Below are 25,680 nucleotides of genomic sequence, written 5' to 3' on the forward strand. Positions count from 1 at the left end.
CTTGCGCATCTTTTGGTATATATAACATTGAAATTTGGAGCACCCTGGAGCTCGGTACAGACCTTCAAAGTTTGGCATTTTTTCGAAAAATCGGCCCCGGCAAAAAAGATATGCGTCGCGCCTCGCGACGCCCTAGACGCCATTTGATTTTGCCGGGGCCGATTTTTCGAAAAAATGCCAAACTTTGAAGATCTGTACCGAGCTCTACGGTGCTCCAAATTTCAATGTTATATATACCAAAAGATGCGCAAGGATCTCGCCTACAGGCCAATGATGATGAAAATAAACGCTTCAGTCGCCAAAATGCCTCAAAAAGTGACATTTTTGAAAAAATCCATTTTTACGGATTAAATCCCATTTAAAATTGAAGGGCGGAGCGCCAGCTCCTGTTACGTCCAATCAAGCTCATATTTTGGATTTGGGCTCAGTATGCCCACCGGAACAAACCCTTGAATGCCCGCCAAAAAGTCATTTTTGTTACACTCTACTACCTACAGACTTTTTGTCAAGATTATACAGAAACGGCTTTTTCATGGCGATCAGACCCGACCAGTTGAGGTTATGTGAATTCAGACCATTTTTTAAACTGCTTGTAATTTAAGATAGGTAAGTCAGATCTTGGAAATTCTTACTCCACCTAAAAGGTCTTCTCATATACTTTCTAAAAATATATAATATGTGAGGGTTTCATGAAAAAACCACCCTTTTTGCCATAATTTTAATTTTATATGAAACAGTTTTTTTAACATAACGTTTTAAATACATGATAAAACTGCATGAATTTAAATAGCAACTTAGGGGACGTTAAGACGGATCGATTAAAACCATTCCGGCCAAAATCGGTTGAGCCTGTGACGAGATATTCCAGTGACATTGATTTGGTACACATGTCTACATACAGCCAAACACACAGACATTTGCTCAGCTGGCGATTCTGAGTCGATATGTACAAATGAAGGTAGGTCTAGGAGGTCTAATTAAAAAGTTCATTTTCCGAGTGATTTTATAGCCTTTCTCAGTAAGGTGAGGAAGGCAAAAAGGTAATATTCAACCAATCAAAAATCAACTTTTTTTACTTTGGATGGTCCTTATTTCAATGCTAAAAAATGAAAACCTTTCTGAAATTTTTTGATCTTATTGATAAAAAATATTTTCAAAATTTTGGAATCAAGACCAACATTTCGAAAAGGTCAAATATTATGGATTTTTTGGAGCTTCTTTTGTCACAAACCCCAAAGTGCATGAACAAAGTTTCATCCAAATAAAAAAAAAAACATATTTTTATATCTCGAAAAAACGCAAAATTGGTGAGAATCACGCAATTACTTTGTTTTGCATTATTAATTTCTGCATGATTCTTAATATTTTGAAACAAATTTTTATTTCAAAAATTTTAACTTTCTACATTTGTCATTTTTGTTAGAATTAAAGATCCCTTGAGTTTTTTTTAAGCTTTGTGGTCCTAAATATCTTATTAAGTAGCAGCTACGGGTAGACACCAATGCTATGCTATGCTATGCTTTGTGGTCCTAAAAATCTTATTAAAAAAACTAAAAAGTTCGCATTCGATTAAAATTTTAAAATGAAACGTTACACAACGTATTCTAGATATCTATCAATTCATTGTGAACGTTGTATCAATTGAAATGTTGGTTTTAGTAATATTTTTCTCCCTTATTTTTTTGTGATACAAAAAAAAATAAAATTTGTGTCGGCTTAATTTATATTTTAAATCGATATAATTTCATTTTGACTAGGTTTAATTGACTATGCTGTGTTTTTCTGAAAATGTTGGAATAATGAAATCTTGCATGCTTGATGAAGGCTTATCCTCACCAATAACCAGCAAATAATTATTCGTCTCATTGACGAATGCCATCCTCAAAAACTCATCGCCACAAAACGCGGAAAAGGCCCTCGACTGGCAATCGACATTCCGACCACGAAGAAGAAGGCAGTCAACCGCACTTCCAAACCCACAAAACCAACATCAACTTGGTCGACGAAAAAGAGACGACTTTTGCACATGCATCCATCCAGTCAGTGAAGAATCGCACATTCTTCAAATCGCCCAAGTGAAAACCGACCGTGCTCAAGCACCAAAGAGTAGTGATAATTATTTTTAATCACGACGCCTCAAGTATATCGCAAATAAACCACGTCTGAAAACCACGTTCGCCAAGGCGGCGGTCCCACGTGAAGAGATCGGCCAACCTGTCGATCGTCAACAGTATAGAGTGGGAAATCAAGAGCACATCACCGAGCGCGATTTTAATTTGCCTCTCTAATGCGCTTGTAATGTCGTCGGTTTTTTTTTCGAAGGGTACCGTGAAGTTAGGGTGGTTTTGTCGAGATAATTAAGAATCTATTCATTATGTCAAAATACAAAAAAGTTAATCAAGAATTTCATTTTTCGTTCCTTAACTTGTTTCAAAAAAGTTCGAGGAGTCTCAATAATATCATCGAACCACCCTACAAACCTCATCTGTCCACAGTAGAGTGTGCGATGCTGATGTTTGCCTTTCTCAAAATTCTCAAAAACTTGAAACCAACCTTCCAACCTGATGGCGGGGAAGACGATTGCAAAATATTTGTCCAAGCACGCAAAACTGCGCGTCAAACATGCTTTTTCAGCCCCGCTACGAGCTTATTGTTGACCTAACCACTTTGGTGGTAATCTTCAGGAAGCAAGATCAACATCGGCGTCGCGACGAGCTGTTAGTTCAAATAACATTTGCGATCACTATCTTGTGAGTGCGTGTCGTGAGGGGTTTTATCAGATTGCGTGAGGAGCACTTTGCGGGTTGTGATTACTTTGGTCATGGTTAAACTTAAAGTTCAAAAATATTTGACAGTTTTAATTTACTTGCTTTTTTTAAGTTTTCACACACATTTGGCTGCTTTTTATAAGATTTATAACTAGTTTATAAATTGTTGCTGAAAAATATGTTGATACATTTGAACGAAAACAGTTATCTTGCATGCAATACAAAAATATTTTTATATTTAATTAAAAAAAGAGTTCTGGACGGTTTTGCCTTCCTCACCTTACTGAGGAAAGGCTATAAAATCACTCGAAAAATGAACTTATTAGATTGACCTAGTAGACCCACCTTCACGTATACATATCGACTCAGAATCATGTTCTGAGCAAATGTCTGTGTGGATGTGTGTAGGTGGGTGGACAAAAAAATTGTCACTCGATTATCTTCAGACTGGATGAACGGATCTTGACCGTATTAGTCTCATTCGATCCGTCTTGGGGTCCCATAGGTCTCTATTTAAAATCAGCAAGTTTAGTTAAGTACTTCAAAAGTTATGCTAAAAAACGATTTTGGCGAATGTCCGGAAGATTGTAAAAAGGGTGGTTTTTGAAAGAAAACCTATCATGTTATACATTTTCAGAAAGGTATTTAAAAGACCTTTCCAATAAGTCCAAAACATTGAAGATCTGACAACCCTATCAAAAGTTATCAGCACTTAAGTGTTATTTATACACTTTTTGGAGGCTGGATCTCAGATATTTCAATGAAAATGATGTCCGGGTCCATCATGCAACCCATCGTTAGATAGATAATCGAAAGACCTTTCAAATGAGCCTAACACATCAAGGATCTGACAACCCTATCAAGTGTTATCAGCACCTAAGTATTATTTAAACACTTTTTGGAGGCCGGATTTCAGATATTGTGATAGAAATATTGCCTGAATCATCCATGCGAACTATCGTTGGATAGGTTTTTTACCAGACCTTGCCGATGAGCCAGAAATATTTAAGAAATATTTGCCGAGCTTCCGTGGCCGTGAGGTTACGGGTTTCGCCTTGTAAGCGGAAGGTGATGGGTTCGATTCCTGTCTGGCTCGGCAAAGTCAGATCCCTTAAAGGAGTAAATATGCTCACTGGGAGTACTGACCGGTAGGGGATGGGTTTCGACTAGCGGCGTGCTGGGTTTCCAATCCAGAGGTCGTGAGTTCGATTCTCGTACCGGGATGATGAAGTTTTAAAAAAAAAAAAAAGGTCTGTGAATGCTATCAAAAGAAATGAGTAATAAAGTTCATTTGTTAAACGTGTTGCTATTCGTACTGAATGTATTGACTTTATAAATGTGAGGAAGGCACCAACCACCTAAAGGTGGATTAAGTAACGTTTTTTGGTATTATTTTACCTCAATTTTGTCGAATAAATACATTTCACATGAAAAAAATGTAAAAATGCGCTTTTTTCAGGCAATATTACACGTTTTTCAGACAAAACAAATCCATTCATATTCCCAGACATTAAAAATTTAAATTCGCTAAAATAATTACAATCCTGATATTGAACTCATAAAAAATGTTTCCGCAATACTACAGTCAAGCTATAATTATCGATATATTGAATTATTCAAGAGAAAATTTTGTTTTATTTATGTGGATCATATCTTAAAAATAAACAATTTAAGGAAAATAGTGATACATCCTCAGTACATCCAAGACATTAATTTTCATACTTAAATTTTTTTGCAAGTTTCCAATTTTCGGGAATCTCTAATTAAATCCCCATGAAATTCTTCGGAAATATTTCCTGTGAATTCGCGCTCCTTGCCCTCTAGTCCTAAATTCAAAATCATTTTAAATACATTTTAAGTCACTTGAAATAATAAAGTAAATGTTTGTAAATTGACTAATTTGGAGTACGAATCCATTTCAAAATAAACAAATGAATTAAAAAAAAACTTAGAATAATCACCTTTTTAATCACTATCAGTTTAAAAAAATATTTCTTGTAATATTTTTTCAATTATTTTTTCTTAATTACTCATCAGATTTTGAAGACCGGAAATCTATGACATATTTAATGTACGTTTAATATTAACCATATTTCACACCAGAATTTTTCTACCAATTTGCTGTTTTTGATTTTTTTAATCAAAGCTTCAATACCCTCTAAAGGCATTTTATTAAATTATCAACGACTGCTGGCATTGTTATTTTTTTGTCATAAATAATTCAATTTAAACCAAAAAGATTGTAGAATAATGTCTGCAAACCCACAAAAAAATACTTTTAAAAATATCAAAAGTTTTCTGCTCACACCATCGTTGAAATCGCCACCAACATCAAATTCTTCCCATAAACATCCCAAACACACGTGAGAAGGGATTTGTCTCTCTCGTCTCTCTGCATCTGCACCATCAACATGGCATGGCCCTCTTTGACGAGGCAGCGTCGCGACGACGTCTCTCAGTTTTGCTCCAACCGTCGGCACGTGATGAAGGTGGTCGCGTTTTTTCGCGTCACTCTCAGTGAGGAAGTGGTTACTTTGTTTTTTCCCCATTCTTTTTCTCCACTATTTAATATTCATTAGTGTGTGAGTAAGTGAGTGTGCGCGTGTGTGTGTGTTTGCAAATTTTTCTCGCGATGGCAAAGATCAGTCGCGATCTGCCGGCGACAATAATAGTGCCAAATCAGCAGCAGCAGCAGAAGAGAGAAAGAGAAAAGTGGCATAAACAGCATCCACAACAACAAAAGACGACGACGTCGTCGGCGAAGGGAATTTGCACGACGAGAAGAGATCAGCTGGTAAAACATTTCATTCAGTTTTTGTTTTGAGTATTTTAGTTTGGGGTGGTCAATTTAGAAAAAAAAAGACGAAGAAGAGAGAGTGGGTGTGTACTCGAGCGATTTGGCATGCAAAATTTTTAACAATTGGTGCTGAAGTGTGTTTCAGTATTTGAGGTTGGTTTTACCTTCAGCGCGTAAAATACTTTCGGTTTTTAAGACTTGTGCCGTCCGCTGCTGCTGCCTGCTACAAGAAAGTGACTCATTTATGATGAGATGGAAGATTGCTGTTGTGTAATTGTTAATTCGATCCGGTTCTGTAATAGTGCAATCATAATCATCTAAGTTGGATATTTTGAAGGCGAAGGCAATGCGAAGGATCGCAAACTTGAGTGATTATTTTTTCCAAATTGCATAAGGCTGATACTAATTTTATAATAAAGTTATACTACCGTCACAACTTTGCAAAATATCACTGAATTAATGAAAAACAAAACTTCTTAACATTCCAACTCCCAAGGCTCCAAAAAAGTTGGAATGGTAACTTCAACTCGCTGGTTCTCGGGCCTAACTCAACCAATCAAGACGATTCTTTTTTCCAGTGATTTGTTAGGATGTCTAGATGATCGTAGAACTTTTCAGAACTCAATTTGATCAAATCTGTAATTTTTGCGGATGTTAACAGTTAGGTCATTGCAAAATTTTATGCAAAAAAAAAATTTATTTACCCTTGTGTATTTTAAACGAATAAACAAATCGTTTGCCTAAAGTATTGTATTCGTTTTTTTTTCGTAATAATTTAAGCATTAGTTAGCATTTCCCCGAATAAATAATTTTGCACGTGTTGCGACGAGAAGTGCCGATTCCACTTTGCGAAGATGTGCTAAAAACACCCCTCGTGTGTGTGAGGTTATTGTCCGTGATTTACTTAACAATTGCTAGTCTTGACGGTTGTTGTTCTGTGCGACAGAACGAATTAGAGGGAAACCAGCATTTTATTAAATTTGCTTGCTATTTTCGCGCGTAAGGAAACAACAAGTACATGAAGGAACACAATCTGGCAATTTGACGATTTTGGTGGGATATTGTTGGACCAGGACAACCGATTGTAAGATCATTAATTTATACTTAAAATACATGCTAATAAATGTTTGTAGCTTTTAGCTGATAACCACAAAACTGCGGCGTTTCTGCTTAATTGGCGGCAACAAATCCTTCTCAACAGCACGTATATTAAAAATAATAAATTTAGAAGTTCATTACAATTGAACAAATGCCCTCAAACTAAGCTGATGCTAATATTTTTGTTATTACGTTATTTATTCAACCACCGTTAATGTCGGGAACCCTCATTTTTCGACACTGCAAGGGTTTCTCACGAAATTTTGAACTCAGACTATATGTCAAAATTTCTAATATTCTGGATATATTGTTTAAAATGTAGAATTTTGTTAAAAAAAAATGTTAAAGGATTACAAAAAAACGAAATTGCAATCCAAGGAATAACATTTAATCGAAAAAAGTATTGTAAAATGCATTACACACCGGTACAGTTGTTTTTCAAGCTAAAGAAAACCTTCATTTTTAAACAAGCTCAATTATCCTAAAAATGATTATAAATGTAGGAAAATGTGGGTTAAATTGTTTTCACTTGATTGCACTTCTAATTCCATTGAATTTTTTTTTTTTTTAAACACGTTTTTCTTGCCGATCTTTTAGGGGGGGATTTTAAGAAGGACCTTATGATTTTTTGAAAAATAATATTTGTGTTAAAAACACTTAAATTTAAAAAAAAAAACATTTTTGTATGTAAAATTGAATTTGCAATTCAAAAGTACATTTGTTATTTTTTTATAAAGTGCGCCGTTTAGCTTTAGCCTAGCTTAAAGCTAGGTTTGGAAATTTGTTTTATTTTTGCAACGTTCTAAAATTGTTTCCACCGTCTAAAAAATAATAACTAGGCTTAGTGATTTTTCACGCTCGAAAATTGCAAATTTCACGGGGACCTCAATTTCAAAACACAAAATTTCACGCAAATTTCGCGGAACGTGAAAAATGTTAAAATAACTCTGAAAATCTTATGCTTAAATCACAGAAACTACTTCTTATGCTTCATTATATATTATTCTTCAATAAACTAAAAAAAACTTCACTAAATTTGAACATGACACAAAAAAAAAATCTCCTCATTTTAAAAAAAGTTTCCACCGGTTTAAAGATGAGCTCTATATATTTTTTGAAACAAAATGTAGGGCATGCATTTTCTCATTTACTGAACTGTTTTTTTTTAAGATTCGCCTAGTAAAGCTAACAAGTTTTCGCTGATTTGCTTCTGTCTTATCGTTTCACATTTTATTAAATTTATATCAAAGCAAGATTAAACAAGCTTGTTTAGCCAAAATTAGTAAAATAATATGAATTTTCTGCGACAGTTAGCCCATTCAAAATGATTTTTAAAGTTTTCATCTCACTTGTCAAAAACCTAATTAAAAATCAATGGGCAAAATAAAATAATTTGTAACGAAATCGAAATTTTTAACTCACATGAGAAAACAAAAAAAAAAGAATATTTTTTAACTTTCACGAGATCATCCACCCAAATAATCAAATATTGTTGAAATTAAACAGGACTCAGAAAAAAAAATCTGAAATGTTTTTAAAAGGTGATTCAAAAGATAAAAAATATTCCTCATTTTATTTTGAATAAAACAAAGCTGGATTATTTTAATTTCTATTGAAACAATACCTTTAAAATAAAATAGTAGCTAAATGTTTATTACAACGAATGAAAATATTACTAAATTTAGTTAGTTTCTAAAAAAACTGAGAAAACTGAACAATTCTTCAAATGGTTCATATCAATTAAAAACTAATAAATTTACTTAAATAGTCTTTATGGATCAAATATTTATAACTTTGGTTTTTAAACCATGATTTTAAAAAATGTTAAATTTCACGAAGCCGTCCACGAAATCGTCAAAAATCACTAACCCTATATTAGTTATTAAACCAGGGTATTCACTCGCTTAACTTTACAGTAATTCAGAAGATTATTTTCATTTCTATTTGAGTTTGATAAATTATTTTGAGAAATATCGTTACAGTTTCACACAAACATAAATTTCACGGGATTTCGCGGAAAAAGACAAATTTCGCGGATTTCACGATGTCCGCGAAATCGTGAAATTTCACTAACCCTAATAATAACCGAGGAAATTCTCAAAAAAATTCTAAATAACCTTTGGAAGAATGAAAATTAGGAACAACAAAATGCTCAAAAATGCTACGCGAAAGGCCCTTGTGATTTTTTCATCTCCTTGAAACAAAAATTGGAATTTCAAAATCACGTCGAACATTTCAAAAGAGCTCTCAGCTTATTGTTTTGCCAAGTAAATAAAACCCAAAATATGATTAAAAATCGATATTTTGATTTATTCTAAGGCAGATTCAGATTCAGCTGGCAAAATTACTTGGAAAAACATATATTTAAAAAATTGACAAATTTCGTTAGGGTGGTCTTCTACATTTTTCCCTTGTAAATTTCACATTTTCAAATGAAGATATCTAGAGTTTGAATAAAAATACCTATGAGATTTTTCCAGCGTTTGAGCGTAGCACTAGTTGTAGACCATTCCTTTCTTACGCATTTAAAAAAAAATATGAGCTTTAAGGATACATCTTTTTTTTTACTTTAAATTGATTGTAACTTTTAACCAATTAACAAAAATGTTTGTTTTTAGAACCAAAATTATTAATTTATAAACCAAAATGAGTTGTAAAAGGCGTAGATTACTAGCTAAAATGTGGATGTCTTCGACAAAAGTTGTTCTAATTAGCATGCCTAACATCTTTTTAGAAAATTAATTAAAAAAAAATTCAAAAATGTTCTTGTGAAGCTAAAAAAAAACCCTAATAGTGAAGTCGTGTCATTTGTGCAATGGATGTTAGATATTTGTTATATTGTTAAATTTTACAAAACTTATTTCGTTAAATACTGGATCTTACGATTATTTTTTAATGAAAAAGTTTGTTTTTTCCCAGATCCACAATAGGTTTTTGTGTGTTATATTTTTGTAATATTTTAGAATATTTTTGTAATACTTATCAATTTAGTGTTCTTCCCATACGTTTTTCAATTGTTCGTTTGTTTTTTTGTCCACTCCTTTTTAATTCTTAACAATCAAAACATATTTGTAATGGCTAGGAAGGAAATGTTTTAGTTTGATCTAAGTAAACAATTTGAGTCAATGGAAACCTAAAGATAGCAGCAGCCACATTAAATTCCAAAAGATTCCTTAGCCGAGAAAAAGGTATAAAATCGATGACTTCGATTACAAGTCTTATAAAAAACTTAAGTTAAAAAATTTTGGCATGAAGAAAAAATTAATCAATCGGGTTGAAATATGAAAAAAGACAGATAATAATAGTAATTCTAATGAAAATCATCGAATAAAAATAAAAATAATCGATTTTACGTTAAACATGAAACCAAAAACGTTAAATTGATTTCATATTTTTTACTTTTCATTGGTTAAAATATTAAAATCATTCTTAATTAAATTCCTTCAAATTTCTCCCCCAGGAGGAACTCGTCCAGCGCCTCGGCAAGAAGCTGCTGGTCCTCTCGAACGAGCAAACCAGCATCGCCGAGGAGAGCAACGCGAACGACCTGCTCGGCGCGGACGTCGCCCTAAAGGTCGCCCAAAAGTGCCGCCCGTCGGACGCGTCCAAGTTCCGGTCGTACGTGGACGACGTCGGCTACATCACGATGCTGCTGCTCTCGCTGTCCGGCCGGCTGGCCCGCACCGACAACGCCCTGCACACGCTCGCCGCCGACGACTCGCACCCGGACAAGGTGGGTATCATCTTGAGATGGACGTGTTTCGGATTTTAAGTTTGGGTTTTGTCTTTTTAGAAGATCCTCGAAGCCAAACGGGACCGGCTGCTGGAGCAGCTGGACGAGGCCAAGCAGCTCAAGGACGACATCGACCGGCGCGGTGCCATCATTTCCAAGGTGCTGGAGCGATCGCTGACGATCGAGGAGTACGCCGACTACGACTACTTCATCAACATGAAGGCGAAGCTGATTGTGGACTCGCGCGAGATCGCCGACAAGATCAAACTGGGCGAGGAGCAGCTGGTGGCGCTCAAGGACACGCTCGTGCAGAGCGAGTGTTGACCCTCCCCTTGAGAGAGGGTAATTTGTAAAAAGTCACACCTAGTTGATAGAGAGCAGCGCAGTTAGTTAGCTTTAAGCTTGTTTTGTGTCGATGGTTTTGTAGCCCTTTAGAAGAAAAAAAGCGACAACTTTTAGAATCGAAACGGTTTAAAACATTGATCGATTGGCTGTTGAGTAGAGATAGAATTAGCAATTATTGCGCGCAGAGACTCGTCTCTCTCGCGCAAACCGTGTAAATTTGTGTAAATTACGACTTATTTTATTTTAACCCTCTTATATTACTCTGTTAGACTTGTAAGTGTCGTTTGTCATTTACGTGTAAAGATTATATATTTGTGTAAAAGAAATCAAGAAAGCAAATCAAGAGCAAAATCAAAGAGAAACCCCCTCATCATTTAGGCCAAAAATTCGAAATCAATCGACCCCAACCTCAAAATCCTCCCCTCCCCTTTTCGTCCCAATTAACCGAAATTTTTAAAACCCGCATTCCATGTGATAAGGCAGAAAGTTCTTGCATTTCAATGTATGATGTTGAAATTCAAAGAGTTTTTTTAAGTTGCACCCTTCCTGCGTGATTTTTTTGTTTGTTTGTTGCACCCCCGTCCCGTTTGCGTTTTTATTTTACGTTTCCTTCCTAATCGTGTGCAGTGCCTTAGACTAATTTTTGATGTGTACTTAATTGAAGAAGAAACCCGTTCGTCACCGGAGCCAAATTGTGCGCTAATTTGGCTGAAACGTGTAGTCATTTTTTGGGGTTGCTTGAAGAGTCACTTTGTTTCTGCGACATTTGCGGAAAGTGATTTCTCCGAGCAGCTTCGCTGAAATCTTTTATCTCCAGTTAATCAATGTTTAGTAATTCTTGTAACAATTTTGTCCCCTTTCCCTCACAAAACTACTAATCGAGAAAACATGTGTATAATGGAAAAGAGTCGACGTTACTTTTTTAACACTAACTAGGTGCTTATAATTATTTTACAGACTTTAAATGAAACCCGTTAATAGAGCTAGTTGATAAGTTTGAAATCACAACTTTTTTTTCGGCAAAAAGTTGCTGCAATCCGCAAGTGAATTGAATTTTTTTTTAGCCGTCACGTTTATTGTCTCACAGAAAATAACCGTAGTAATCGGTTTTAGAGGTTAGAAAGTTCCAATTTTTAATCGCAACATAACTGTCTTTGAATCCTTACAATAGTTAGAATAGATAGCGTTTTTTGTCCTTTCACCCTAAACACACACACGCGACTTTATGTTTTTTTTTCTGTTTAAGGTTAGAGAACGATTGTGGAAGCGAGACGAGAAATTATTGTGATTTTAACTGAGACAAGATATATTATCCACAACACTTTACTGTTTAGATCATTTTAATCGAATTGTCCAACACTTCTCTGTGAATCGTGCGTGTGCAAATATCTCTGATAAAGAAAACTGTTCTTCCACGTAAAATACATAAACACACATAGCCACACACACACACATTACTATAACAATATTGGTCTGTGTCAAGTAAAAATAAAGAATAATCGCTTGAAAAAATTTAAACCGATCGGATTTTAATACAAGATTATCACGCTCCCCCTGTTAACACTCTGTCGACCCATGGTGGCACCACTGTGCTCCACTTTTTTCTACCTTCAGTTAAAATTTCTCGAAAATCTCCAATTATACTTTATGCACAATTTTCCTTAGGATGTTTTATGATAACAAATCAAATTTTATTCCACTTGGTCAAGTCAGGAAGTGATGCGGAAAAACGTAAATTATTTTGTTACTGCTCTATAACGATTTTTTTTTTCTAAGATCTCATTAGCTTGTTTGTGTTCCGGTTCACAACTTTGTCCAAGAAAGCGAAGAAATTCGTCCGCTTTGAAAAATTGAACAGTCCAGACTCGATTATCCGACGGCCTCGCAAGAATTTCACTTCGGATCACGATTTTTTTTTTTTTTTGTTGTCTAATTTTTGATTGTCGAGCCTAAACTACGCTAACATGATTTAAAATCTTCAAATCCAAGATGGCGGCCAATATGGCGGTGACAATATATTGAAAAAATATATTTTATTATTTTATAGGTTCAATAAACTCGAATTTGAAAATCGAAAAAGAAAAATCACGATTTTTTTTTGTTCGTGATTCGATTATCCGAAGTTTTATACAAATCTTCAGAGAATCGAAAGTTTGGATAATCGAGTCTGGACTGTAAAAAGAAGTATGGGCTTCATCCATAAAGTACGTCACGCAAAAATCAGCCAAAATTTACCCCCCCTCCCCCCCCCTTTGTCACACTTTTCCTATACTTATAACATGCAATGACACACTTGCTCAGACCCCCCCCCCCTCCCCCCCTAGAGCGTGACATACTTTATGGATGACGCCATGCAGTAATTTTTATAGTGTCTCAGACTATGCCTCTATGCAATTTTTTACAATCTAAACAATAATGGTGCCATTCTATAGCAAAAAATGTGAAAAACAAGCAAACAGTTGAAAAAGACTGTAAAAACATGAAAAAAAAACTAGATAGGCAAAATGTAATGATAGGAGGTGGTAGAATAAGCCGAATACTACTAAAAACAAACATAAACTAAACAAGTTAAATGCAAATTAAAATACTTAAAATAAAACAAGAGAATTAAAGTTTTTCGTAGAACAAAAGTTGTTCAAAATGACCTCCTGAATACGGGAAAAATAAAAATCCACGAAAAAAAATTGGGGCAGTAGAGAGTTAAAATTTCTTGAATACAATTAAATAATTTCAACTCATTTTTCTTGCACAGTTTTCCTTAGAATGTTTTTTGGTAGTTTTATCCCACTTTAAATCATTTCAATCATCTTTTCTCAAAACTACAGAAAAGCAAAACTATCTAAATATTTTGTCAAATTTATGTCACTTAAAATAGGAGTACAAATCCTTAAAGTTTCAAAATCATCCATGAAATTCTTAATCTTTATTTCAATTTTTATCAAAGGCAATCTAAATTTATTTAAAATATTAATTTTGATGCATAAATTACTTGGAAAAGGCAAATCACAACATTTCACCATTTTCTGATACCAACATTTTCAATGGCAGTCAGTATTTTGATATTTTTTTTTTGTAACAGAAACTTGTAGTTCATAGATCTTGGCTTTTTTTTCTTAAAATGTATTTTCCCTAAAAGAGCAAAATCTAAACGTAGACATATGTACCTTCCCTGCAAAGGCTTATTAATTGATCTCAGTTGAAAGGTTCTCCAAATCTCTGGATTGCTTATGTGACATCCTGGAACAGAACTTCTAAATTCTAATAAAAACTCAAATTGAAGTGAATTGAAAAAGAAACTTGTAGTTAAGTTATTATACCTACTAACTATTATGTTTACGATAATGTTAAGCTTCTGTAAAATTGTTAGTAATCGATAAGATTTTCAAAGCATTCAAATTGTTATTGAAAATATATCAGCATAAATTTAACTCATCAAGGAAAATTGTTAAAATTTTAGTTGTGTTTTAGTGACATATTCTCAGAATGCATAGCATTTTTAATATTTTCTATGTTATATTATATATAGTTAAAAGGATGGGTATTCCTATTATCTACGTTTTTTAATGTTTTTTATCGTCTTGATTCCGGGGCGAATCAAGACAAATGTAACGATTTGGGACAGTTGTTGAAGCCACATTTTTTCTACAATGTTTTGATATTTTTGGTTGATTTCGGTTTCCTTTTCTTTTTTTCGGAACTTATAAAATACATATTTTTTCTGTTTCAAGGCTTCTCTAATCTTCAACAAATTTATGCATAAGAAACTTATGGGTAATTCTCTACCAACTCACACAAAATCGGGAAAAGTTGCCCCGACCCCTCTTCGATTTGCGTGAAACTTTGTCCTAAGGGGTAACTTTTGTCCCTGATCATGAATCCGAGGTCCGTTTTTTGATATCTCGTGACGGAGGGGCGGTACGACCCCTTCCATTTTTGAACATGCGAAAAAAGAGGTGTTTTTCAATAATTTGCAGCCTGAAACGGTGATGAGATAGAAATTTGGTGTCAAAGGGACTTTTATGTAAAATTAGACGCCCGATTTGATGGCGTACTCAGAATTCCGAAAAAACGTATTTTTCATCGAAAAAAAACACTAAAAAAGTTTTAAAAACTCTGCCATTTTCCGTTACTCAACTGTAAAAAATTTTGGAACATGTCATTTTATGGGAAATTTAATGTACTTTTCGAATCTTCATTGACCCAGAAGGGTCATTTTTTAATTTAGAACAAAATCTTTCATTTTAAAATTTCGTGTTTTTTCTAACTTTGCAGGGTTATTTTTTAGAGTGTAACAATGTTGCGGGTGACCATGAACGGCCATGATCGATGACGACCAACTTTTTCAAAACTTTTTTTCGTAAAATCGCGATAATTCGTGATGTTTATAAGCAAACCCCTTATGTCTATATATCAAAATTTTTGTAATTGTCTAACCCTGCAAAGTTAGAAAAAACACGAAATTTTAAAATGAAAATTTTTGTTCTTAATGAAAAAAATGACCCTTCTGGGTCGATGTAGATTCGAAAAGTACATTAAATTTCCCATAAAATGACATGTTCCAATTTTTTTTACAGTCGAGTAACGGAAAATGGGAGAATTTTTAAACTTTTTTAGTGTTTTTTTCGATGAAAAATACGTTTTTTCGGAATTCTGAGTACGCCATCAAATCGGGCGTCTAATTTTACATAAAAGTCCCTTGGACACCAAATTTCTATCTCATCACCGTTTCAGGCTGCAAATTATTGAAAAACACCTCTTTTTTCGCATGTTCAAAAATGGAAGGGGTCGTACAGCCCCTCCGTCACGAGATATCAAAAAACGGACCTCGGATTCGTGATCAGGGACAAAAGTTACCCCTTAGGACAAAGTTTCACGCAAATCGAAGAGGGGTCGGGGCAACTGCTATGTGAGTTAGCGGAGAATTACCCTTATTCTATTTTTAACAAATTTAACAAATAATGTTGATTAAAAAGCTATAGTATAACATAATATATTTAAATTTCCAACTGCTCCCTCTGATGAGATTGAAGTCTAGATTATAATTAATTATTAACATGACAAATGTATTAAACATGAAGTTCTTTAAGATCATTTTCGATATTTTTGATGTACAGTACTGCAAAGTTTTTTTCCGCAAAAAAATTCCTTGAAATTAGGTTTTTCCCTCTCAGGCCTGATGGGTGAAAAGTAGCCTATAATTTTCGTATGGTCCTCAGTATCATTTTCCCATCATAAACTAAAAACATATTTTTTCGAAAATTCAGGCTTGAAAGGGTACAATTAATGACTGCAACCGATTTTTTCCATCAAAATGTTAAACTCGTGGCATGGAGTTGCTTTGGAGAATCTGAACGGTGCGGTTCGCGGTCAACACGCCGGATTTTCGTTGCCGATTCCGTCTTTGTTTTCCCCCCGATTGTGTGTGTATTTCGACCGGGACGATTTCGCGATGTTTGACAGTTGCTTTGGAGAATTTGAACGGTGCGGGTCGCGGTCAACACGCCGGATTTTCGTTGCCGATTCCGTCATTGTTTTCCCCCCGATTGTGTGTGTATTTCGACCGGGACGATTTCGCGATGTTTGCCAGTTGCTTTGGAGAATTTGAACGGTGCGGGTCGCGGTCATCACGCCGGATTTTCGTTGCCGATTCCGTCATTGTTTTCCCCCCGATTGTGTGTGTATTTCGACCGGGACGATTTCGCGATGTTTGCCAGTTGCTTTGGAGAATCTGAACGGTGCGGTTCGCGGTCAACACGCCGGATTTTCGTTGCCGATTCCGTCATTGTTTTCCCCCCGATTGTGTGTGTATTTCGACCCGGACGATTTCGCGATGTTTGACAGTTGCTTTGGAGAATTTGAACGGTGCGGGTCGCGGTCATCACGCCGGATTTTCGTTGCCGATTCCGTCATTGTTTTCCCCCCGATTGTGTGTGTATTTCGACCGGGACGATTTCGCGATGTTTGCCAGTTGCTTTGGAGAATCTGAACGGTGCGGGTCGCGGTCATCACGCCGGATTTTCGTTGCCGATTCCGTCATTGTTTTCCCCCCGATTGTGTGTGTATTTCGACCCGGACGATTTCGCGATGTTTGACAGTTGCTTTGGAGAATTTGAACGGTGCGGGTCGCGGTCAACACGCCGGATTTTCGTTGCCGATTCCGTCTTTGTTTTCCCCCCGATTGTGTGTGTATTTCGACCGGACGATTTCGCGATGTTTGCCAGTTGCTTTGGAGAATTTGAACGGTGCGGGTCGCGGTCATCACGCCGGATTTTCGTTGCCGATTCCGTCATTGTTTTCCCCCCGATTGTGTGTGTATTTCGACCGGGACGATTTCGCGATGTTTGCCAGTTGCTTTGGAGAATCTGAACGGTGCGGTTCGCGGTCATCACGCCGGATTTTCGTTGCCGATTCCGTCATTGTTTTCCCCCCGATTGTGTGTGTATTTCGACCGGGACGATTTCGCGATGTTTGCCAGTTGCTTTGGAGAATTTGAACGGTGCGGGTCGCGGTCATCACGCCGGATTTTCGTTGCCGATTCCGTCATTGTTTTCCCCCGATTGTGTGTGTATTTCGACCCGGACGATTTCGCGATGTTTGACAGTTGCTTTGGAGAATTTGAACGGTGCGGGTCGCGGTCAACACGCCGGATTTTCGTTGCCGATTCCGTCTTTGTTTTCCCCCCGATTGTGTGTGTTTTTCGGTCCGGGCGGTTTCGCGTTTTCGCATTTTATTTGGTTTTGTCTTTCCACAGCCGGCTGTCTAAGATTGAATCATTTATGCTAAACTCAACACCAAATAACCGGGAATAATCTCATCCGCATCCTGCGACTGTTTGCCTTGAGAATGCATAATTCATCACATCATTAAACAAAATTTATTGATTATTGGGTCGCATCATCATCCTCTATGATGAATCCTGGCCATTACCCTTTCCCACTAACAAAATCCCAAGTAGAAGTAGTTTTCCGGCACACGTGGGGGTGTGGATATCGTATAGAACCCACCCTTTGTAGCAACCTGTGCTAACTAACATTCCCGTCCCAATCCCCCCGAGATCTACAAACTGACATGGCGGGCGCCGTTGGTGGCCAATGACTGTTACCTATTTGCTTCAGATCTAGTTTTAATGATCTTGATGTTTTATCTTTTCAACGCATTCATACATGCTGTTGATAAGGGAAACACCATTAGATCGTTTAAGCGTATGGTCAGTTGTATTGTTAGGTGATTACGGTCCTGTTCAGCAACGGAGAAGGACAACCATGGGTGGTCTCTCATGCTCATGCTCATGCTCAAAATGTTAAACTCGTGGCATGTTATTTAATTTTTTATATTTTTTAATTTCCAAGCTAACTTTTAAAAGTAAAAAACTTAAAACAAAACACCGATATTTGCGCCCTCTATGGGCTATTTGCGAGTCCGAGTGAAAATGTTGGTTTTAAGGGTGAAAAAGGGGTTTCGGGGTAGATCACCATCACTTCAATCTTTATTTAAAAATCGAAAAATATATGAATACCTATCAATATTAAATAATATCACCTCGGTGACGAAACGAGAAAATAAATTATTTATTCCTATTTCTTTCCTTTTAACACTCTTAATCGCGAATAAATCTCGTCCCAATCCAAGTATGCTCCGACAATGTGCCGCATGTTTCCCTCCGTATCCGTGTATCCAGTTCTTCCATGCACCATCCTGATATTACTGAACGTCAAAATATCCCCCGGCATCGTCTTGAACTCCACCGCCTCCTGGTGTAAAAGTTGCACAAAGCGTGCCATGGCGCGGTACCACGGCTCAACCCGATCCAGTGGCACGTTGAAGAAGCTGTCCCGCTGTGGCACACTATGATTGATTCGTTCCAACTTTCCCTCGCGATCAAGGCTGAAAAATCAGAAACCAAAATTAATCAACCAGACATCTCCACCACTCTCAACCAAAAAATACCCACCAAATAACCGGCGCCCGGTAGATGCTATGAAATTCACCCCCCTCGTCCACCCCGACGTCGGTCCAGTTGACCAGCGTTTCACTCAACAGGCGAAAGTCCTCCGGATGTTCCCGGCGCATGTGGTCCGCCACCCAAAACGCATCGGCGATGAGATTTTGTCCCCCGGTGGAGGCGGATTGGACCAGACAGTGCAGCAGGTTGCAGCCCGGTTTGTAGTCGTAATAGGGCAGGTCGGTGTGCATCTGGAGCGGGGTCGACAGGTACGCGACGTTCGTGGTGTTTTCCTTGTTTGCAACGACGAACTCCTCGCTAAAAAAAGAGGAAAAATATGTTGTTTTAGGAATTTACATTTCTTTTATAGAATTTTGTAGTCTCATCGAAGATTTTTTTTAATATAGATCATAGATTATATTAAAATATTGTTAATAAAATTTTCTTTAAATAAACAAAGTAAAAAAAAAACTACAACACTTTCGAAACGTCAAAATTTTTTAAAAGGCTATAACTTAGGCAACATTCAATTTGATTTCAAAATTCAAAATGCATCTGAAATTTTAAAATTTTTAATTTTTTGGCATTTTTTGGATCAAAATAAACATTTTTATGTATGTTTCTATTGTGAAATTGTCTCAGGAACACGAATATGATAAAAATATCACCAGAAAATGGGATCTAAGGGTTCCCCCAAGCAAAAATTTACAACCAAAAATATTAAAAAAATATCAACTTTCATAAAAATATCTAATTTATTTAGCGTCTGTTTGACCTTTATCTAATTTCAATTCAATTTCAAATAAAAGTTTTGGATTAAATTGCAATTCAGTTTTGGTCATTATCGTATACAAATCTTGTACACAGAAAAATGAGTAAAGCATACAGCTAGCTGAAAATTCGAAGAGGAAAATTACAATTGCTTTATACAAAAATTATGGTTAATTGACCGTTCCAATTTTTCAATTCACCGTACCTAAACTTTGTTTTACTGTGTAATAAGGACAAATTACTCGATTTGTTTCTATTTAACTGAGTTTTTTAGCTTTGAGTTCCTTCAAAAATATAATGAAGAAAACATGATAATATCTCAACAACTATTCCAGAATTCCAAAATCTGAAAATATAACGAAACTCAAATTTATAGCATTGTTTAAATTTTACTTTTTCAATGACAATTTTTTAGCCTTTTCTTTGCAAGTGTGTTAAAAATCCTTTATTGTGAATTTATAATGGATTGTTTTCAAAATCATTCGCAAAGGCCCAAAATGCCAAATATAAACCGATTTTGACGATTTCATTGCATCTTATCTGATGGCAAATGAAAAAGATGCATTTCCAAATTAAAACTCAGCAAGTACACTAAAAAGCATTATATTTTACAATCAGACTTGTAAACTTATTACAAATTGTTTTTCATAACTATTTTTTCATTGAACTGTGTCACATATACTGCAATTAATCAAATCTTAACTACAACAAGCCCTACAAAACAAATATTTAACATGCTTTAAAAATATTTAAAAAAAAATTCCGATATTATACAATATAATCAAAATAGCAGTACTGAATTTTGGGCATTTTGTGTTTGATTTTACTCAAATTATTGTAGTAATGCCTTAAATTTAAAATTAAGTATTTTTGTTGTTGAGAGACTATTTTTTTTAATCTAATTTTTTTTTTGCAATTCCTAAACTACTTACTTTTCCTGTCATTCTTGAACGACGAAATAGCCTACTTTTCTGTACCAAAAATAACAGAATCGAATAGCAACACATTTCAAAATAAATGCTGAAAAGTTCTACTTTTCAGCATTGAAATGAGTGCTGAAAAGTTGAACTTTACAGCACTTGTTTCGAAAAGTAACACTTTTCAACATTTTTTTTTTTGGTTTAAACGATTTATTGACAAAATACATGAAAATTCGACTTAAAATTTCACTCAATGGGTGTTTTTTCGGAATTGCAAAAAATGTTGTATGGAAATCGTTGCAAAACTTTTTTCAGCATTCGTCGTATTTATCCAACTCGGTGTTCCTCGTTGGATAAATGTACGACTCGTGCTGAAAAAATCCTCGTTTTGCAACTTGTTGTTCTATGTCTTTTCCTTTTATTTTATGCGAAATATTTGCAATAACTTAAATAAAAAGTACTTGATTTTTTTTGTACAATTTCAATATTTTTTTCATGTGTTCAAAACGAAAATAACTTTTATTCCATTTTTTTTTTTCATTACGAACAACAATTGGATTTCATTCGATATTAAAGTTTTCCGATCACTAAAATAAAGCTTATATCTATAGTAATTTACCCATACTCATAGAAAGTTCAAGGGAAACATTTGTAGAAAAATATTGGAAGTGACTTAATGAATTTAATAGTTAAACAATTAAAAATATTTAATACAAAAGAACCAAACTCTAAACTTAAATATTTTTTCAAACATAAAATCAATTTGACAATATGAAACAGAATCATAACCGAGATCATAACTATACGCTGGTCATAATCGTTCAAATTAGTCTCTATTTTTATATTAATTTTTCATTAACTTTGTTTTAAGACAGATGTTACCTCTTTTGATATACAAATATAATAAAAATCTTTTGTTACATAAAAATATCATGAATATCTGTGTCAAATGCATCCAATATTTATTCGGAATTTTGATGTCTTAAATAACCGCTTCATTCTCAAATAGATTGAAATGGTGAAAGAAACCTTAAATTTAATGTATGTTAATAAGGAAGAATTGAGTGAATTTAAATTGAAAATGGTATAAACTATTTAAATAATTTTCAAGATTTAGAAAATAATTTTCAAAAGAGTTTGCTTAGGATTCCCGACCTTTCCCGAGTTTTTGACAAAAAATCGCAAATTCCCTACTTTTTCCCGACTTTCCGATTTCCCGACTTGAGTGGCCACACTGTTAGTTGTTTTTTTTAGTATTTGCACGTGGAAAATCACTTTAAAAACTTACCCATAATGCGTCTTCCTGATGAACCCAACCCGGTTCGCCAACTTCCTGCACTCCTGCTCCGTCAGCGGCGCATTCCTGATCATCACAACGCCGTACCGAATCAACGCTTCGATCCACGCCTGCAACGCCTCATCCCGGCCAATAACATCGTCAAACTCAAAACTTTTAAGCACCTCCCCGAACTCAGTCCTCTTCCACAGTCTGGGCTTCGGTCGGTACCACTCTTCCAGATATTGCTCGGTGTTTTGTTGGGTAAAGTTACGTTTGCTTAGCCAGCTGGCGTTAAACTGCGATCGGTGACCATCGTGCCACGTAATGTCCACCAGGTTGCCATCGTCGGACACGGCGCACTCCCGGATGACGGCCGCCTCCGGATCGAACCGTTCCCAGTTGATCACGCGACTGTACGAGCCCGGGTGGAAGCAATCCGGACACTGACAGTTGTCCCGCAGCCAAACCAGCGGGAACTCGTACCGCTGACCGTCGACGAGTTCAACGGTTAAGTTGCGACTGCTCGCCGGTTGATAAGCCGACTTGATTGACCCGCTAACCTGCCGCAGAGCGTCGACACTGACCGCCTTTCGAAGGGATTGTAGCGTCGCTGTGTGGAAGGGTTGGCGTCCCTGGCTGGAATGCGGGCCAAGCCTTGATAAGACGCCCCCGAACCGGTGATAAGAGCCTGCGACGAAGATGCTACGTTCTGCGGCGATAAGCCTCGCGGCAAGTCTTCCACCGATTTGCATGACAAGTGAGAGTGCAGAAAACAAAATCTTATCACTGTTTTTTCACGTTCGGTACGTTCGGTAGAACAGCCGAAATTAAAACTCTGTGAACTTTGGACTCGGGCGCACGAAAGTGACACGACAAACGAGTTTCTCCCGAGGCGTTGGTGCGCGCGACCTGCGAATGAGCGAAAGAACGCGCGTGCTCGCTGGTGACCGGTTTGAGTAATACTGAATGGGTGGCGGCGTGGTCGGAGCTGCAATGCTGTTTGGTGGGTTAAGCTAGAGTGCGAAGTGTTTTTGCTTGTTGTTTGTACACTATAGTTGCTGTGAGTGTCAGTGGTTCTCAAGCTTTCCTTTGTATCAATAAGGCTTACATACCAACAATTAAAAAAAAAATATGTTATTGTTAAATAATATATTAAGACGAGATGTAGTGTTTCTGCCTGCCTCGCAAGAAAAAAAAAGTGTTACCTAAACAAAGGTCCCGATTCTATGTTATATTCACTCTGAAATCTGGAGTTTTTTTTTTTAAAGGTCCAATAAACCAAATTTCCAGTTTTTGCTATTTGGGTGTTTTTGAAACCACCTTGAGTCAGGGGTGTTAGAAAACACCGAAAAAGCAAATAGAGCAATTCTCTACGAAATCGGTATTTTTTCTTCAATTTTAATTTTTGTATTTTTTAATCCGACTGAAACTTTTTTGGTGCCTTCGATATGCCCAAAGAAGCCATTTTGCATCATTAGTTTGTCCATATAATTTTCCATACAAATTTGGCAGCTGTCCATACAAAAATGATGTATGAAAATTCAAAATTCTGTATCTTTTGAAGGAATTTTTTGATCGATTTGGTGTCTTCAGCAAAGTTGTAGGTATGGATACGGACTACACTGGAAAAAAATGATACACGGTAAAAAAAATTTGGTGATTTTTTTATTTAACTTTTTAACACTAAAACTTGATTTGCAAAAAACACTATTTTTAATTTTTTTTATTTTTTGATATGTTTTAGAGGACATAAAAAACCAACTTTTCAGAAATTTCCAGGTTGTGCAAAAAATCATTGACCGAGTTATGAATTTTTTGATCAATTCTGATTTTTTCAAAAATCGAAATTTTGGTCGCAAAAATTTTTCAACTTTATTTTTCGATGTAAAATTGAATTTGCAATCAAAAAGTACTTTAGTGAAATTTTTATAAAGTGCACCGTTTTCAAGTTATAGCCATATTTAAGTGACTTTTTTGAAAATTGTCGCAGTTTTTCATTTTTTTAAATTAATGCACATGTTTGCCCACTTTTGAAAAAAATATTTTTGAAAAGCTGAGAAAATTCTCATTATTTTGCTTCTTCGGACTTTGTTGATACGACCTTTAGTTGCTGAGATGTTGCAATGCAGAGGTTTAAAAACAGGAAAATTGATGTTTTCTAAGTCTCACCCAAACAGCCCACCATTTTTCAATGTCGATATCTCAGCAACTTATTGTCCGATTTTCAATGTTAAAACATGAAACATTTGTGAAATTTTCCGATCTTTTTGAAAACAATATTTTCAAAATTTTCAAATCAAGACTAACATTTCAAAAGGGCCAAACATTCAATATTACGCCCTTTTAAAATGTTAGTCTTGGCTTAAAAATTGAATTGTTGTCGAAAATATTGTTTTCGAAAAGATCGGAAAATTTCACAAGTGTTTCATATATTAACATTGAAAATCGGATCATCAGTTGCTGAGATATCGACATTTAAAAATGGTGGGCTGTTTGGTTGAGACTTAGAAAACATCAATTTTCCTGTTTTTAAACCATTGCATTGCAATATCTCAGCAACTAAAGGTCGTATCAACAAAGTCCGAAGAAGCAAAATATAGAGAATTTTCTCAGCTTTTCAAAAATATTTTTTTCAAAAGTGGGCAAACATGTGCATTAATTTAAAAAAATGAAAAACTGCGACAATTTTCAAAAAAGTCACTTAAATATGGCTATAACTTGAAAACGGTGCACTTTATAAAAATTTCACTAAAGTACTTTTTGATTGCAAACTCAATTTTACATCGAAAAATAAAGTTGAAAAATTTTTGCGACCAAAATTTCGATTTTTGAAAAAATCAGAATTGATCAAAAAATTCATAACTCGGTCAATGATTTTTTGCACAACCTGGAAATTTCTGAAAAGTTGGTTTTTTATGTCCTCTAAAACATATCAAAAAATAAAAAAAATTAAAAATAGTGTTTTTTGCAAATCAAGTTTTAGTGTTAAAAAGTTAAATAAAAAAATCACCAAATTTTTTTTACCGTGTATCATTTTTTTCCAGTGTAGTCCGTATCCATACCTACAACTTTGCCGAAGACAAAAAATCGATCAAAAATTCCTTCAAAAGATACAGAATTTTGAATTTTCATACATCGTTTTTGTATGGACAGCTGCCAAGTTTGTATGGAAAATTATATGGACAAAATAATGATGCAAAATGGCTTCTTTGGGCATACCGAAGGCACCAAAAAAGTTTCAGTCGGATAAAAAAATACAAAAAAAATCGAATGACCGAAACCCTAGAGAACTGCTCAAAACTGAAAATTTGGTTTATTGGACCTTTTTTAAAAAAAAAACTCCAGAAATGTTGATTTAGTGCTGGTTAAATTTAGCCGCTTAAAATGAAACAGCTAATCATTTTGAGAGTCGAGTCTGTAACTGGAATTTTCTGGTCATGGGTTTTTAGAAATGGGTTCCCCGAAGCTCGTTCATTTCCGTCCAGAAAATAAAGGTCAAACATTAGTTACAAATGCTGTGTAATCATTATAAGAAACCAAGCACTTCCATTAGTGTGTAACAAAAAAAGGCGATGTAGCGATTTACTGAAAATTGGTCTGTTTTCATAAAAAAACATTATGTTTTGTCTAATACCTTAAAAAATGCATTCAAATTTGGCGCGTATTCCACATTAAATCATAGTTAGGAGTCCTACCAATAATGTTCTGTATTCATATAGTTCCAAGAAGTCGTCATTTTTCATTGGCAACATGTTAAAGTTGGATAAATGTTTTTTTTTGCTTGAATTTCTCTCAAAACCAATCTATAAAAATGTTGGCATCAAAACCAATACCGATATCCAATCCAAACCAATATCTTGTAGGAAACAATTTTCTGAACAAATTTGCTTTTTTAACAATTACTTTTTGTCACCTCAGTGCCAAGATGTAGCCATTTTAGTTAAATAAAAATGGCGAATTTTCAAAATTCCCTATGAAAACTCAATTTTACCACTAACACCATGCGACGTAAGGGCCATGACGAAGA

At 35.4% G+C, this 25,680-nt stretch overlaps 2 protein-coding genes across 4 annotated transcripts in view; one reads left to right on the forward strand and one right to left on the reverse strand.

Moving 5' to 3' along the window:
• LOC120432464 (protein Shroom) overlaps positions 1-10,828 on the forward strand; it is a 371,160-nt gene extending 360,332 nt beyond the window's left edge. For all 3 annotated transcript variants that reach the window (XM_039597692.2, XM_039597693.2, XM_039597694.2), the window contains 2 exons: positions 10,124-10,396; positions 10,457-10,828. In XM_039597692.2, coding sequence (XP_039453626.1) covers positions 10,124-10,396; positions 10,457-10,720 — 537 coding nt within the window. In that variant the 3' untranslated portion in view covers positions 10,721-10,828. The remainder of the gene's footprint in view (positions 1-10,123; positions 10,397-10,456) is intronic.
• A 7,379-nt stretch (positions 10,829-18,207) lies between these two features.
• Positions 18,208-22,622, reverse strand: LOC120432450 (gamma-butyrobetaine dioxygenase). The gene is made up of 3 exons (XM_039597666.2): positions 21,663-22,622; positions 18,693-19,001; positions 18,208-18,625 (listed from the first exon to the last, which is right to left on the reverse strand). The coding sequence occupies exons 1-3, from the start codon at positions 22,403-22,405 to the stop codon at positions 18,316-18,318; spliced, it is 1,362 nt and encodes a 453-aa protein (XP_039453600.1). The 5' UTR covers positions 22,406-22,622; the 3' UTR covers positions 18,208-18,315.
• Between the last annotated feature and the right edge of the window lie 3,058 nt (positions 22,623-25,680).

This window comes from Culex pipiens, chromosome 2 (assembly GCF_016801865.2).
Source record: "Culex pipiens pallens isolate TS chromosome 2, TS_CPP_V2, whole genome shotgun sequence".
NCBI classification, from domain to species: Eukaryota; Metazoa; Arthropoda; class Insecta; order Diptera; family Culicidae; genus Culex; species Culex pipiens.

Coding starts and splice junctions, on each gene's coding strand:
- LOC120432450 (XM_039597666.2), bottom strand. CDS start 22,405: ATGCAAATCGGTGGAAGACTTGCCGCGAGGCTTATCGCCGCAGAACGT. Junction 19,002..21,662: donor ATCAGGAAGACGCATTATGG/GTAAGTTTTTAA, acceptor CTCTTTTTTTAG/CGAGGAGTTCGTCGTTGCAA. Junction 18,626..18,692: donor TACCGGGCGCCGGTTATTTG/GTGGGTATTTTT, acceptor CTGATTTTTCAG/CCTTGATCGCGAGGGAAAGT.